The sequence below is a fragment of the Mustelus asterias genome, chromosome 17 (genome assembly GCF_964213995.1).
Source record: "Mustelus asterias chromosome 17, sMusAst1.hap1.1, whole genome shotgun sequence".
NCBI classification, from domain to species: Eukaryota; Metazoa; Chordata; class Chondrichthyes; order Carcharhiniformes; family Triakidae; genus Mustelus; species Mustelus asterias.
Genome location: NC_135817.1, coordinates 61,734,004 through 61,750,985, shown reverse-complemented (window position 1 = coordinate 61,750,985; position 16,982 = coordinate 61,734,004). Strand labels below are relative to the sequence as shown.

General features: G+C 42.9%; 2 protein-coding genes across 3 annotated transcripts in view; one reads left to right on the top strand and one right to left on the bottom strand.

Moving 5' to 3' along the window:
- The window catches only part of LOC144506542 (interleukin-10 receptor subunit beta-like), a 64,766-nt gene extending 58,956 nt beyond the window's left edge, over positions 1-5,810 (top strand). Inside the window, exon 9 of the mRNA XM_078232797.1 lies at positions 581-5,810. Coding sequence (XP_078088923.1) covers positions 581-886 — 306 coding nt within the window. The 3' untranslated portion in view covers positions 887-5,810. The remainder of the gene's footprint in view (positions 1-580) is intronic.
- Positions 5,811-15,018: 9,208 nt separating this feature from the next.
- LOC144506546 (transmembrane protein 50B-like) overlaps positions 15,019-16,982 on the bottom strand; it is a 70,106-nt gene continuing 68,142 nt past the window's right edge. The window contains exon 8 of one of the 2 annotated variants that reach the window (XR_013499922.1): positions 15,019-16,646. The gene's annotated coding sequence lies outside the window, so the exon portion shown is untranslated. The remainder of the gene's footprint in view (positions 16,647-16,982) is intronic. The other variant, XR_013499923.1, reaches the window with a different exon arrangement.

Sequence of the window (16,982 nt, the reverse complement as noted above, 5' to 3'; positions counted from 1 at the left end):
TTCTTTGGCTTAGGAGAAGATTATCTGCCCAGACCTTTAGTTGAGGAATGATGGGCCGTGAGGACGGTTGGGGAGGGGAGTGGTCGCTAGTGAATCAGGGGCGGCAGGTGGCACAGTGGTTAGCACTGCTGCCTCACAGCAGGGACCCGGTTTTGATTCCTGGCTTCAGTGACTGTGTGGAGTCTGCATGTTCTCCCCATGTCTGCGTGGGTTTCCTCCGGGTGCTCCAGTTTCCTCCCACGTTCCAAAAGACGTGCTGGTGAGGTACATTGGCCATGCTAAATTCTCCCTCAATGTACCTGAACAGGTGCTCGAGTGTGGTGCCTAGGGGATTTTCACAGTATTTTCATTGCAGTGTTAATGTAAGCCTACTTGTGACACTAACAAATAAACTTTTAAAATAGCAAGTTATGGGTGTATGGACTGGGTCAGTGCAGATAAAATCTTTAGGGAGGGGAGTTCATTTTTGTGGGATTTAAAACTTCACAAGATCAAAAGAACTTGAATTGAGCATTTTCAGTTAGAATTGTCAATAGATCAGTCTAGACAAATACTAATAGTTGTATTTTGCCTTTTTCAGTACTTGACTGAGCCAATCCAGCAGCCGCTTTTCGAAACCCTGAATAAGGAAGACCTGCGTGAAGAACACTGGGACAAGCTGTCCATTGTCTCCCACACAGAAATTCCTCCAGTGCCCCTAAATTCGACTGAAACTGATGGCTCCAAGTCAGACAAAACCACAACCAAGTCTGATGGGAAGATCCTTATTGAAGAGGATGATGTGCAAAGCAGTCAATCAAGTGTAGATTCCGGACATTATTCCAATAGTACAGAAAATTCTTCCCGTCAAACTTCACAGAGTCTAGAAGATGCATCTAGGACATAGGAACTAAAAGATGATGTTGATTTGGTGGACCAACATTAATGTTCCTTCTGTCTCCTGAAGTTGATTCTGTGATAAGTACTGATGCACTCCCTTTCAGTAAAGAGAAAGAAACTGAGTATCTCTGTAATCTACATTACATTTTCACTGTCTAACAAAGAACAGTTAAGAACGAATCAGAAAATGTAAATGCCTTCAGGCTACTAGCGTTTTGAATGATAGAACTACTACGGAAAACTCAAAATAATTGGATAATTGAAGTAATTGGGTCTAACATTGTAGCGGAGAAGAATACTGAGAAGAAGGAGCCCCCTTCTAGACAGGATGCTGGTAAATAGCATAATAGTTATGGTGAGAATACCTTCCCTGTCAATGTAAAACCTGGCAGAGTCCCTGTGTGTTCTGGGGTGGGGAGTGCTGTATTCAGGCTCACAGAGGGCCCTTCCTGTTGTTTGGACTTTGAGTTGGACTGAATTGGATATAAATTTTAAAAATCTGTTCTTATCAGTTTAATACGTCCCCTATCTGGGGGCAAAATATTAAGGGGCCCTTCCTGTGGAAGTGGTGTGAAGTCCCCCACATCAACTGCCTTTGGTAAATTCCCCTCTCCCTCCCGGTCAAAATGCAGGGATCCCCTCCCCATACGTACCTATTTTCGTGGTGGTATAATTGTGCCCTCATCCTCTTGGTGCTGCCTCAGCAGTTGCGACCACTAGCAATGGTGCTACTGACCTGTCTGCCTTCTCACTGGGCCTTTAAAAGGGCAGCTGCCACTTAGTTGGCTACCACCAGCAAAATGTGGTCCTGGGTCTCCCTCTCGCCAAAGCGGGATTTCCTCTCCTTTTTAGTCCTGCTGGTGGGATTTCTGCAGCTCCCACAAAATTCACACCCTCATTTCCACATTTATCCAAGACAGTAGCAAAGTAACAAAAAATCTCCTGAGGTGAATTCCCACTAAATTGTTTATTTTCCATATGACACAATGGGATTGTCACGACTGAGATTTTCAAAATAATGTCAAATCCACAGTGTGTCTATCGGTATTGCTCAGCCAAATACAATTTTTTTGACAATTTTGGTTACCTTTCCACAATCTCCTTCCTAATCCTCCCCTATCCTGGGTGGAGACCTCCTAGCCCTTTCCCAAATTACATATACTGATTTCAGCTGGCAGTAAACAAGTGCAGCACGGTGGCACAGTGGTTAGCACTGCTGCCTCACAGCACCAAGGACCCAGGTTCGATTCCTGGCTTGGGTCACTGTCTGTGCGGAGTCTGCACATTCTTCCCATGTCTGTGTGGGTTTCCTCCGTATGCTCCGGTTTCCTTTCACAGTCCAAAAGACATGCTGGTCAGGTGCATTGGCCATGCTAAATTCTCCCTCAGTGTACCCAAACAGGCGCCGAGGTGTGGCGACTAGGAGATTTTCACAGTAGCTTCATTGCAGTGTTAATGTAAGCCTACTTGTGACGCTAGTAAATATAAACTTCAAGAGAAAATCTGAATGATTCTACGCTGATTTTCTAATCCATGTGGGGTTAGAACCTGGTCTCCACTTAGTGCCAACCCAGAACAACATGATACCGATGTTATGTGACTCAGGTGTCGCAGGTTATTGAGGGGACTGTAGCATAGTGTTTATGTTACTGGATTAGTGATCCAGAGGCCAGATTAATGATCTGGAGACAGGAGTTCAAATCCCACCCTGGCAGTTGGGGAATTTGAATTCAGTTGATAAATAGGTCTGAAGTTAAAGGACTGGTATTAGTAATGGTGTCAGTATAACTGCTGGATGTTGCAACAGAGCCAACGTTTCGAGTCTCAGCTCTGAAATACCGACTCGAAACATTGACTGTTTCTCTCTCCACAGATGCTTCCAGAGCTGCTGAGATTTTTCAGCATTTTCGGTTTTTATGATGAGGTGAATTCTTGATTGACTGCATAGCATTGTAAAAGAATAGAATATTTGGAATATTGCATTTAAGTCAATGAAAAGACGCAGTTAATAATTAAGTAAAATGTATTTGGAGAGAGATCTTACTGCTGTTACACTTTATATAGTCTGTGATGTGGTATTTACAAAGCACCACTAGTTAACTGGCTTCATGTTCTGCAGCCTTTCCTTCCCTCTGCTGTTTTTACATTTCAGATTAGTGTTAAATTTGACTCAGACGTTACCTGGACTGGTAAGGACAATTTAATAACAAGCACTTTCATTCTCTGCTTCATTTCAACTGACTGAAATGGGCAATTGCAAGTATTAATGGTGACTGGCACTGAATATGCGATATCAAGCCATGTTCTAGATGTATTCGGGGAAAGGGGATTCTACAGTCTGTGTAGTTTTTGCATTTATTTAAATTCCAAAAAGTAGTAATGTACTGTTGCATTGATTTTGAACAAAAACGATTTTGAATGGGTGTGGAAGTGCCACTGTGAGCGTTAGAGCACCTTTTCTAAATCAAAAAGCACAAATCGATTCAGAGGAAAACATTCCTACAACAGTTCTGTTGTGAAACACACGGCAAGATTTTCCAGCCCCTCCCACTGCCGGGATTGTCCAATCCTCCTGAAAGTTAAGGAGCCTTTGGCTGGGCCACGGAATCTTCCGCAGCGGCGGGGCTGAAAAATCTCAGCTCCAGTTAAACAGGAAGGGAATTGCAGAAAGGTTTTCAATATTAGGTAATCTGTTTGGTGTAGTGATCACAAACAGTCTTTAACTTGGAGCGTTAGATGGAGTAGGGTAGGAGGAGGCTTATGTGGAACATAAACACCATCATAGTAGCTTTGACAAAGGGTTGTCTGGACTCGAAACATCAGCTCTTTTCTCTCCTTACAGATGCTGCCAGACCCGTTGAGATTTTCCAGCATTTTCTCTTTTGATTACCATTCAAGTAATGTTTGGCCAAATGGCCTGATTTTGTGCTGGAAACTACAATTTGTATCTCCTCTCAGCTGTAAATTATAAATCAATCTTTTCCAGTTCTGTGAGCCAGATTGTCTCAGTTTCCCAACTGAAGTGGGAAGCATATCAGCAAATGGTGGCAGCAAGGGAGTGTCATCAGGGAAAAATAAGAAAGATAAAAAAATGTATTCATGTTAATATGGAAAAACTGGCACACTTTGTATCTGTCTTCACAAACTGGACACAACTTCCTTCAAACTTTTATGCTTTTATGTTTTGATAAGGGATGAAGTATCTATTCATGAAGATTGACATTATTGGTGATTAATTGCACAGCATTAATGCAGTTAGTCCTCTGATTATTAGAGAACAGTTATAGCATAGAAGGCCATCCAGCCTGTCATGTCGATGCGGGCCCTCTGAAGGAGCAATTCACCTAGTGCCACTCGCCTGCCTTTTCCCCCTAGCCCTGTAATTCCTTCTTTTCAGATAGTGACCCAATTCTCTTTTGAAAGTTTCAATTGAACCTGCTTCCACCAGGCTCCCAGGCAGTGCATGCCAGACCCAAACCAATTGTGTGGCCATTGCTGCTTTTGAAAATTACCTTAAAATCTGTGCCAACTGGTTCTCAATTCTTCCTCCAATGGGAACAGGTACTCCTTACCTACTCTATCCAGACTGCTCAAGGTTTTGAATACCTCTATCAAATCTTCTCTCAACCGTCTCATCTCCAAGGAGAACAATCCCAACTTCTCTAATCTTTCTAATTAATACAGAAGTTCTTCATCCCGATACTATTCTTGTGAGCTATCATCAATTCTTGTAAAAACTCATCTGGATCACTAATGTCCTTTAGGGAAGGAAATCTGCTGTCCTTACCTGATCTGGCCTCCATGTTTCTCTAGACCCACAGCAATGTGATGATTTTTAACTGTCCTCTTAAAATGATCAAGCAAGCCATTCAGTTCAAGGGAAATTAAGGATACTGGCCTTGTCAGCGACGCCCACCTTCCATGAAAGAATAAAGAAAAATCTTTTATGTACCCTCCCTAATGCCTTCATATCTTTCCTAAAACATGGTGCCTAGAATAAAGACTGCAATACTGCAGCTGAGGCCAAAGTAGTGTTTCATATATAGATCATAGCAAATGGAACATCATCATTGATGGCAATGATTTTATAATACCCCTGTCTGAAACAGTAATTACATTTGCACTTGCATTATTCTGCTCAACTCCATTTGGATGTTTGTGTCTTATCAGAACAAAGCAAGAGTTTCTATTCGTGTTTTTGTTTTGAAGTAAAAATCATTCCGCTGATTGTTTCCTGGCTGTGATACGTATTACAACTTTCACATTTTTTGGGAGTCACGAGTTTAGAGGCAATAGACTTGATTGTTATCCATAGACAATTGAAGTATTTAGTCACGGCATAAAGTTGGGACTTTATGTGGAACTGTACTCTGCTAAGGCTAAGACACTTGCAACAGAAAGCAGACTCCAATATGGTTTTACACTTTTGTGGACGAATCAATGATAATGAGATTGCGCAAGTTTGTGTAATTTACAACAAAAAGAATTCATATAATGTCGTAAACCAGGAGAATGAAGATAAGCATTTAATGATCATCTGAACAGTGTAAATTGCTCATTGATACAAATAACAACATAACTTGTCATTTTATCAATTTACTTCATGTGTTTATAAGCTAGTGAAAGATACAAGTGAAACCAAGTAATAATGCACGTTAAACTGTTCAGCAATTTACAGAGGACCAGATCACATTTCATTGCTCTGGGAAGAATATTCAGTATCTATTGGCAATGCTTCCCCCCCATATTTCAATTAACATCTGAGATGTTTAGATTTACTTTTTAAGTATCAGTTAGCAGTACAAACATTTTTGATGCATTGTTTCTATTTTGATGTGTGAATTTTGAAAAAATGTAATCTCTATCCTTCATTTTTTATGAATATTACATGAGCTTTGCAATTGAAAATTAAAAATGTTTAACTCGCTGTTGTACAGTGTTTAATTTATTGGTTAGATCTTGTGTTAGGCACATTAGGAGGCAGACAGCAACAGTCCTGTTTGCTAATACTATGTAGGCAGTTTTAATGGGTGGGTCGGCAGGTAGGTGTACTGTTGCCACAAAAAGGTCATTGGTTCTGACGTTCCAAGCTGCCCAATTCGCCAATTTAAGTATAGATGAGCAGGACGCTATCTACCCCTGGTGGTGGAGAGGTGGGTGCTGGGTTGGACTTTGAGGCAGTGGGGCTGGTGGGGGATCCTCTGAGGGCTAGTGGGGTCGAAGGCTGGGGAGCCCCATAAGAGAATTAGTAGGAGGTGTGGGGGAGTCCCCTGTGGATCAGATGGGTGGTGGCAGGGGAATCCCTTAGGTGGGTGGTGGTGGGTGAGTCCACTGAGGGGTCAGGGGGGTGGGTTGGCAGCAGTGGAGTCCCTTTTGAGGGTTGGAGGCGAGGGAGCCCCATGAAGGGATTAGTGGTGGAGGGTAGCCAGGGGGAGTCCAGTGTGAGGGTAGTCCCCTGGGAAGTGTGTGTGGGGCTACATTTGTTACCCAAAAGGTAAAATTGGCTTTATTTCTTCTTTCTTTTTCTGGGTAACTATTGCTGTAAGGCAGTCAGAACTGTCCAAAGTTTATGATTTAACTCACACTTTCAGGTGTTTTTTTTTAAGATGGTTTCAGATGGCACGGTAGCACAGTGGTTAGCACTGTTGCTTCACAGCGCCTGGGACCTGGGTTCAATTCCCGGCTTGGGTTACTGTCTGTGCAGAGTCTGCACGTTCTCCCCGTGTCTGCGTGGGTTCACTCCGGGTGCCCCGATTTCCTCCCGCAGTCTGAAAGACGTGCTGGTTAGGTGCATTGACCCGAACAGGTGCCGGACTGTGGCGGAGGGGAATTTCACAGTAACTTCATTGCAGGTTAATGTGATCCTTACTTGTGACTAATAAATAAACTTTATTTTACCCAGTGCAGGACAGTAGCCCGTGAGAAGTTTGCAAATGCCATGCAAACTTTACACCAATGTCAGACTCCTATTTATTGACTACAGCTCAGCCTTCAACACTATTATTCCCACGAAACCCATCTCCAAACTCTGTGGCCTGGGCCTCGGCATCTCCCTCTGCGACTGGATTCTGAACTTTCTAACCCACAGACCACAATCAGTAAGGATAGGCAACAACACCACCTCCACAATCATCCTCAACACTGGTGCCCCACAAGGCTGTGTTCTCAGCTCCCTACTATACTTGTACACCTATGACTGTGTGGCCAAATTCCCTTCCAATTCAATTTTCAAGTTTGCTGATGACACCACTGTAGTGGGTCGGATCTCAAACAATGACGAGACAGATTCCAGGAATGAGAGAAAATCTGGTGAACTGGTGCAGCAACAATAATATCTCCCTCAACGTCAACAAAATGAAGGAGATTGTCATCAACTTCAGGAAGCGTAAAGGAGAACATGCCCCTGTCTACACCAACTTTTACAGATGCACCATAGAAACCATTCTTTCTGGTTGTATCACAACTTGGTAAGGCACCTGCTCTGCCCAAGACCACAAGGAACTACAAAAGGTTGTGAATGTAGCCCAATCCATCACGCAAACCAGCCTCCCATCCATTGACTCTGTCTACACTTCCCGCTGCCTCGGCAAAGTAGCCAGCATAATTAAGGACCCCATGCACCCCGGACATTCTCTTTTCCATCTTCTTCGGGAAAAAGATACAAAAGTCTGAGGTCACGTACCAATTGACTCAAGAACAGCTTCTTCCCTGCTGCCATCAGACTTTTGAATGGACTTACCTTGCACTAAGGTGATCTTTCTCTACACCCTAGCTATAACTGTAACACTGCATTCTGCACTCTCCCCTTCCCTTCTCTATGAACAGTATGCTCTGTATAGCGTCACAAGAAACAATACTTTTCATTGTATGCTAGTACATGTGACAATAATAAATCAAATCAAATCAAAAGCTTCTAGGGTGGGTTTCCCAGTGCCATCTTTGGGGTACCACCCCTGCCCCACCTCCCCAAATACAACGTCTTGGAACTTGAAATTAGTGACACAAGTTCCAAAAGCTGATGCTATCCCAGCTGAGATCTACAAGGCTGGAAGTGCATGCCTGGTGAAGAGACTCACAACTCTTCCCGCCTATGTGGGAGCAAGAAATCGTCTCACAAGAATACAAAGATTATCCAACTATACAGGCAGAAAGGAGCTCAACAATCTTTCAACAATCATAAAGGAAACTCCCTCCCCTCCATTGCTGGCAATGTTTTCATCAGAATCCTTCTGAATCACTCAATGCAGCATCTCGACCAGGATCTGCTTCTAGAAGGTCAGCGAGGTTTCAGAAACATTTGAAGAACCAACAAAATGGTGTTTGACGTTGGAATATGCATTGTTTCAATAGAAAGTGCGCTTGGGGAATTGACATTGAAAAACAGGGCAATGGCAGATGAATTAAACAGGTATTTTCTTCAGTCTTTGCTATGGAGGACACAAGTAGCATCAAATCAGCAAATGGGAGGGAAAAGCTAATAGAATGTTATTCAGTTCACTAATGTTCTTTAGGGAAGGAAATCTGCCATCCTTACCTGGTCTGGCCTACATGTGACTCCAGAGCCACAGCAATGTGGTTGACTCTCAATTGCCCTCTAAGGGCAACTAGGGATGGGCAACAAATGCTGGCCAGCCAGTGACGCCCATGTCCCACGAATGAGTAAAAAATCCCGGGAAGTTGTTTCAGGCAAATTGTTGGGTCTACGGTCTAACAAATCTCTGGATCTGAATGAACTTCACCTTAAGTTCAGGTACCTTTAGCAGATATGATAATGACTTTTAAGGGGCGTCTTGACAAATACATGAATAGGATGGGAATAGAGGGATATGGTCCCCGAAAGGGTAGGGGGTTTTAGTTAAGTCAGGTAGCAGGTCGGTGCAGGCTTGGAGAGCCGAAGGGCCTGCTCCTGCGCTGTAATTTTCTTTGTTCTTTGTTCTTAAGCTCTTGAAAGAAGTGATGAGATGAGATAATTGATGCATTGGTTTTAATTTTCCAAAATTCTCTAGATTCAGGCAAGGTTCGACTAGATTGTATTCAAATATTTAAATATGTTATTCAAAAAGGGAGGGAGACAGAAAGCAGAAAACTGCAGGTCAGTTAGTCATTTGTCATGGGGAAAAAGTTAGAAGCCATTATTAAAAATGTTGTAGGGCATTTGGAAATTTCAAGGCAATTAGGCAGAGTCAACATGGTTTTGTGAAAGGGAAATCATGTTTAGCCAATTTACTGGAGTTCTGAGAATGGGTCCCATGTGCTGTGGATAGTGGGGAACCGGTGGATCTACTGTTCTTAGATTTCCAGAAGGCATTTGATAAGGAGCCACATCAAAGGTTATTAAACGTTTGCAGTGTAGGGGTAACATATTGGCGTGGATTGAAGATTGGCTGGCTAACAAGAAACAGAGAATTGGTATTAATGAACAGTATGCTCTGTATAGCGTCACAAGAAACAATACTTTTCACTGTATACTAATACATGTGACAATGATAAATCAAATCAAAAGCTTCTAGGGTGGGTTTCCCAGTGCATCTTTGGGGTACCACCCCTGCCCCACCCCCCCCAAATACAACGTCTTGGAACTTGAAATTAGTGACACAAGTTCCAAGGTATTAACTTTTTATTATTTATATAAATGACTTGGATGAATGGACTGAAGATGTGGTTGCAAAATTTGCAGATGAATCAAAGATAAATAGGAAAGTAAACTGTGAAGAGGATTTAAGGATATATGTAGATATATACAAAGGGACATAGATTGGCAAAGTGATTGGGCAAAGATTTGGCAAATGGAATATAACGTAGGCAAATGTGAAATAGTCCATTTTGACAGAAAAAGTAACAGAGAAGCTTATCTAAATGGTGAGAGATTGCAGTGCACTGAAATGCAGCGAGACCTGGGTGTCCCAGTGCATGAATTACAGAAGGCTGGTATACAGGTACAGCAAATAATTAGGAAAGCAAATAGAATGTTATCATTTATAGTGAGGGGGATTGATTACAAAAGCAGGTAAGTTATACTTTATTTATACAGGGCACTGGTGAGACCACATCTGGAGTATTGGACACAGAACTGGTCTCCTTATCTAAGGAAAGATGTCTATCCATTAGAAGCAATCCAGAGGTCTATGTGGCTAATACCAGGAATGAGTGGGTTATCTTATGGAGAAAGGTTGGAAAGGTTAGGTTTTTATCCACTAGAATTTAGAAGAGGTGACCTGATTAAAACCTTTCCTGAGGGATATTGACATGGTGGATATGGAGCAGATGTTTCCTCTTGTCAGAGAATCTAGAACCAGGGGATCACTGTTTAAAAATAAAGGGTTTCTCACTTGAGACAGTTGAGAAAAACTTTTTCTTTCAGAGGGTCATGTGTTTCTGGAACTCTCTTCCTCAAAGGACAGTGGAAGCAGAATATTTAAATATTTTAAGGCAGATTAATAAGGGGGCGAAAGATTATTGGGGGTAGGCAGGAATGTGGGGTTGAGATTACAATTAGATCAGCCCTGATCTTATTGAATGGCGGAGCAGGCTCGAGGACTGCTCCTAATTTGCTTGTTCACTCGCAAGGCTCCAGAGGTGCCAAGAACATGACCTGTGCACAATGCTTGTTACGAACATACATACAAATTAAGAGCAGGAGTAGGCCTTGAATCTGTCTGATAAGATCATGGCTGATCTGATTGTGCTCTTAACTCTCCTTTTCTGTTTACCTCCTTTGATCCCCTTGTCAGTCAAGAATCTATCAAACTCAGCCTTAAAAATATTCAATGGCCCTGCCTCCACTGCTCTCTGGGGAAGACTAATTGAGAGAAAAAGAAATTTGCTTCATCTCTGACTTAAATAGGAAAACGCAGTAAGAAGTTTCACAACACCAGGTTAAAGTCCAAAAGCCACTAGCTTTCGGAGCACTGCTCCTTCATCAGGTAAGTCGGAATTCTGTTCACAAACAGGACACAAAGACACAAACTCAATTTACAAAATAATGGTTGGAATGCGAGTCTTTACAGGTAATCAAGTCTTAAAGGTACAGACAATGTGAGTGGAGAGAGGGTTAAGCACAGGTTAAAGAGATGTGTGTTGTCTCCAGACAGGACAGTTAGTGAGATTTTGCAAGCCCAGGCAAGTCGTGGGGGTTACAGATAGCGTGATGTGAACCCAAGATCCCGGTTGAGGCCGTCCTCATGTGTGCCGAACTTGGCTATCAGTTTCTGCTCAGTGACACTGCGTTGTCGTGTGTCGTGAAGGACGCCTTGGAGAACGTTTACCCGTTTACGCTTACTGTGTTTACCCCAGTCCAATGCTGGCATCTCCACATCTTAAATAGGAAACCCCTTTATTTTTAAACAGCATCCCTTAGTTCAAATTTATCCCGTAAGGGAAACATCTACACTGCCCAACAACAGGCTGTCAATTTAACCTTGGTGACAGAGAACATAGAATATAGAACAGTACAGCACAGAACAGGCCCTTCGGCCCATAATGTTGTGCTGAACCTTTTCCGAAACCAAGATCAAGCTATCCCACTCCCTATCATTCTAATGTGTTCCATGTGCCTATCCAATAACCGCTTGAAAGTTCCTAAAGTGTCCGACTCCACTATCACAGCAGGCAGTCCATTCCACACCCCACCCAGTCTCTGAATAAAGAACCTACCTCGGACATCCCTCCTTTATCTTCCTCCACGAACCTTATAGTTATGCCCCCTAGTAACAGCTACAGCTACATCCACCCGAGGAAATAGTCTCTGAACGTCCACTCTATCTATCCCCCTCATCATCTTATAAACCTCTATTAAGTCGCCTCTCAACCTCCTCCGCTCTAAAGAGAAAAGCCCTAGCTCCCTCAACCTTTCCTCATAAGACCTACCCTCCAAACCAGGCAGCATCCTGGTAAATCTCCTTTGCACTCTTTCCACTGCTTCCACATCCTTCTTCTAGTGAGGTGACCAGAACTGCACACAATATTCCAAATGTGGTCTCACCAAGGTCCTGTACAGTTGCAGCATAACCCACGGCTCTTAAACTCAAACCCCCTGTTAATAAACGTTAACACACTATAGGCGTTCTTCACAGCTCTATCCACTTGAGAGGCAATCTTCAGAGATCTGTGGATATGAACTCCAAGATCTCTCTGTTCCTCCGCATTCCTCAGAACCCTACCTTTGACCCTGTAATCCGCATTCAAATTTGTCCTACCAAAATGAATCACCTCGTACTTATCAGGGTTAAACTCCATCTGCCATTTTTCGGCCCAGCTCTGCATCCTATCAATATCTCTTTGCAGCCTACAACAGCCCTCCACCTCATCCACTCCTCCACCAATCTTGGTGTCATCAGCAAATTTACTGATCCACCCTTCAGCCACCTCCTCCAAGTCATTTATAAAAATCACCAATAGCAGAGGACCCAGCACTGATCCTTGTGGTACACCGCTGGTAACTGGTCTCCAGTTTGAAAATTTTCCATCCACCACCACCCTCTGATTTCTATGAGATAGCCAGTTACTTATCCAATCGGCCAAATTTCCCTCTATCCCACACCTCCTTACTTTCTTCATGAACCGACCATGGGGGACCTTATCAAACGCCTTACTAAAATCCATGTATATGACATTAACTGCTCTACCTTCATCGACACACTTAGTTACCTCCTCAAAAAATTCAATCAAATTTGTGAGGCACGACTTACCCTTCACGAATCCATGTTGACTATCCCGGATTAAGCTGCATCTTTCTAAATGGTCGTAAATCCTATCCCTCAGGACCTTTTCCATTAACTTACCGACCACTGAAGTAAGACTAACCGGCCTGTAATTACCAGGGTCATTCCTATTTCCTTTCTTGAACAGAGGAACAACATTCGCCACTCTCCTGTCCTCTGGCACTATCCCCGTGGACAGTGAGGACCCAAAGATCAAAGCCAAAAGCTCTGCAATCTCATCCCTTGCCTCCCAAAGAATCCTAGGATATATCTCATCTGGCCCAGGGGACTTATCGACCTTCAGGTTTTTCAAAATTGTTTTTCAAAAGAAGTTTTTAGAATCTCTAATTCAGGACAAAATTAATAGTCATTTGGGCAAAAGTGGGTTAATTAAGAAAAGCAATATGGATTTGTTAAGGGCAAATTGTGTTTTGCAAACTTGCTTGAGTTTTTGATGAAACCATAGAAACCCTACGGTGCAGAAGGAGACCATTCAATCAAGTCTGCACCGACAACAATCCCACCTAGGTCCTCTTCCCCTAACTCCACATATCCACCCTGCTAACCCCCTCTAACCTACGCATCCCGGGACACTAAGGGGCAATTTAGCATGGCCAATCAACATAACCCGCACATCTTTGGCTGGTGGGAGGAAACCGGAGCACCTGGAGGAAACCCACACAGACACGGGGAGAACGTGAAAACTCCACACAGACAGTCACCCAAGCCAGGAATCGAACCCAGGTCCCTGGAGCTGTGAGGCAGCAATGCTAACCACTGTGCCATCGTCCTGCCTGTAGGTAATGAGGTAATGGAGAAGGTAGATGGGTAATGTGGTACATACATATCCTAGAGGCATTGATGAAGTGCTGCAGAAATAACCTGTGAGCAAAGCTAGAGTTCATGGAATAAAATGTACAGTAGCAACATGGATACAAAATTGGCTCAGTGACAGGGAATACAAAGTATTGGTGAACAGTTATTTTTTGGACAAAAGGAAGGTTGATTGTGGGATTCCCCAAGGGTGGTGTTAGGACCCTGTTCTTCCTGATATATATTAGACTTTAATATACAGGACACAATTTCAAAATTTGCAGATGGCATGAAGTTTGAACGTATTGTGAACTGTGAGGAAGATCGTGTTCTGCTTCAAAAGGACATAAACAGGTTTGTGGGCTAGGTGGATGAGTGGCAGATTAAATTTCATATAGAGAAGCGTGCAGTGATTCATTTTGACAGGAAGAACTGGGAAAGGCAAACAAAATAAAGAAGACAATTCTAAAGAGGATGCAGGAACAGAGGGATATGAGGGAGTTTGTGTGAACATAATCATTGAAGGTGGCAAAGCAGGTTGAGAAAGCAGTTAATAAAAGATCCTGTGCTTTATCAATAGGTGCATGGAGTACAAAAATAAAATTATGATAAGCTTGTATGAAACACCAGTACAACCTCAGCTGGAGTATTATGCCCAGTTCTGGCTTCACACTTGCGGAAGGATGTGAAGGTGAAGTTTAGAGATTTGTAGAAAAAGTACGCAAGAAAAGTTCCGGGATGAGAAACCTGAGCTACGCTGATCGATTGGAGAAGCTGGGACTGTTCTCCTTGAAGAGAAGGTTGAAAGTGGATTTGATATAAAAGTGGATAGACAGAGAAAAACTGTTCCCATTGATGGGACCAAAAGGCACCGCTTTAAGATGATTGCCAAAAGAAGCAATGGAGGCATTGAGGGAAAACTTTTTTTAAGCTGCGACTGAAGAGGATCTGGAATGTATTCTGCAATGTGATGAAATAAGGTTCAATCGTGCCTTTCAAAAGAGAATTGCCTAACTATCTGAGGAGGAAAAAACTTCCGGGGTTGCAGGAAGGAGGGGAGTGGCACAAAGTGAATTGCTCTTTCAGCAAACCAGCATGGACAAAACAGGCTGAATCGTAGAATCTCTACAGTACAGAAGGAGGCCTTTGGCCCATCGAGTCTGCATCAACCACAATCCCACCCAGGCCCTACCCTAGCTAGTCCCCCTGACACTAAGGGGCAATTTTAGCATGGCCAATCTGCCTAACCTGCACATCTACGGACTGTGGGAGGAAACCGGGGCACCCGGAGGAAACCCATGCAGACACGAGGAGAATGTGCAAACTCCACACAGACAGTGACCCAAGCTGGGAATGGAACCCGGGTCCCCGGCGCTGTGAGGCAGCAGTGCTAACCACTGTGTCACCGTGGCACTCCTACAGTGTAACCATTCTATGATTCTCAATGATAAGACTTGCTGAAGTGGGGTGCACAAGGACATTCAAGATTATGAGGTGAACAATTTTGAATTAAATGTGAGAAAGAACAGGAAAGTCTTGAAATTCAGCTAGAACTGGGTGATTAATGAATGAGGCATAATGTCAGATATGGTGTGACGTCGGTAAATATACCTCTTGAGGCTGGTATGAGGCAAAATACAGTCAGGTTTTATTCTCACAAGCTTGAGGGAGAACCTGACCCCTTGAAAGTGGAAGCCAAAGTTCTCTCTGAACACAAGAAGCGTGGATATTTATACATCAGGGTTTCCAATACAAGCCATAAAGCAAAGTCCAGTTAACAGTCCTTGATCGTAAATTATAGTTCCTTTAACAGCTTCTGATAGTCTCTGGATCATGGTTCGAGACTATCTGATATCCTTGGGTCATAAAGCACAATTCTCCTGGTAGTCGAAGCCAAGGTGCCACCTCTGGTCCCCTGCTCTTCCTGCAGCTTTTCCTTTGAAGTGACTGAGTATGATTGCAGCTGTCCCAGTGGGAGTCCTCCTTCAAATGGCCATTCTCGCACTCTACCATTTGGTAGCTGCTTCCTTTGTTTAAATCATAGACAAGCCTATGGGAAAGAAAGACTTACCACCTAACATCTATATTTAACTGTCTGTTTTATCAGAATGATATAAACAAGCGAGGGAACCATGAACAAATGGCTTATACTAAAAGTAAAAGATGAAAGACATGAACAAATGGCTTATACTACTACCAGGAGCAATATAAACAAAGGGGAGACTAGCCATAAGGAAGGGTTATGTTTGTGATACATTCCAGGTACAACGTTCAACCTTTTAGGTACAAAATACATTGAGTACAAAAAAACATTAACCTTTTCCCTTCTTCATGGTGTGAGCAATGAAATATTTGATAAGTTGGAGACTGTGGAGCATGGAGCTCATCAAACCTACCAGAATGAAAAATATTAGAGAAGTTGGGTCATGATATTAAACATGATTTAGGATTTCAGCTGTCAGAGAGCAAAATAAAAACAGGGTTTGGAGCTGTCAGCAAAATGCAAGTAAGCAGTATTAGTAATGGATAAGATATAGGATTTGAAGTTTAGTTCAGAATCAAATCAGACACAGATGCATGCTATCTAGTTCAGGATGACTGAGCAGCCAACAAGGGTGATGAGAGATATAAAGAGGATACAGATTTTGATTCACAGAATTGTTATGGAGCAGAGATCATTCGGCCTATTATGTCTGCACTGGCTCTCCAAATGAGCATTATGACTTAGCACCACACTTTTCTCCATACTCTTGCACATTGTTTCTATCCACATAATCATCTAATGTCCTCTTGAATGCCTCAATTGAACTTGACTTAGCCACATTTCCATCAAATCTCTTCTTTGCCTGCTTCTCTCCAATGGAAAACAGTCCCAACTTCTCCAATCTATTCTCGTAACTGTACTTTTTCATCCCTGGAACCATTCTTGTAAATCTCTTCTGCCCTCTCCCCAGTAGTTCACATTATTCCTGGTCGGCACAGTGGCATCGCGTTTAGCACTGCAGCCTCACAGCGCCAGGGACCCGAGTTCAATTCTGGCCTTGGATGAATATGTGGAGTTTGCACATTCTCCGCCTGTGTGTGTGGATTTTCTCCAGGTGCTCCTGTCTCCTCCCACAATCCAAAGATAGGTTGATTGGCCACGCAAATTGTCCCTTACTGTCAGGGGGGGAATTAGCAGGGTAAACACTTGGAACTATGGGGATAGGGCCTGGGTAGGATTGTTGTCAGTGTAGACTCGCTAGATGAAATGGCCTCCTTCTGCACTGTATAGATTCAATGATTCCTATAGTATGGCGCCCAGAACTGTAAGCAAATCTCCAGCTGAGGTCTAACTAGTGTTTTGCATAAGATTTGCTCCTTGGCCTAAGTCCTTATATTAGAATAGGTGCATCACATAGAATTGAATGGTTGCAAGCAGCAGAGCTCAGTATTGCCAGTATACATATGAAAACTCCACACCAGTTTAGGACTGAGTGTAGAACCAACAAAAATTGATGGCCTGAAATATCTCCCTTCGTGCCATGAAACTCAAGGAAATTTAGACAACATTTTTTTCAGTAACAATAAAAGAACAAATCTACCAGTGGA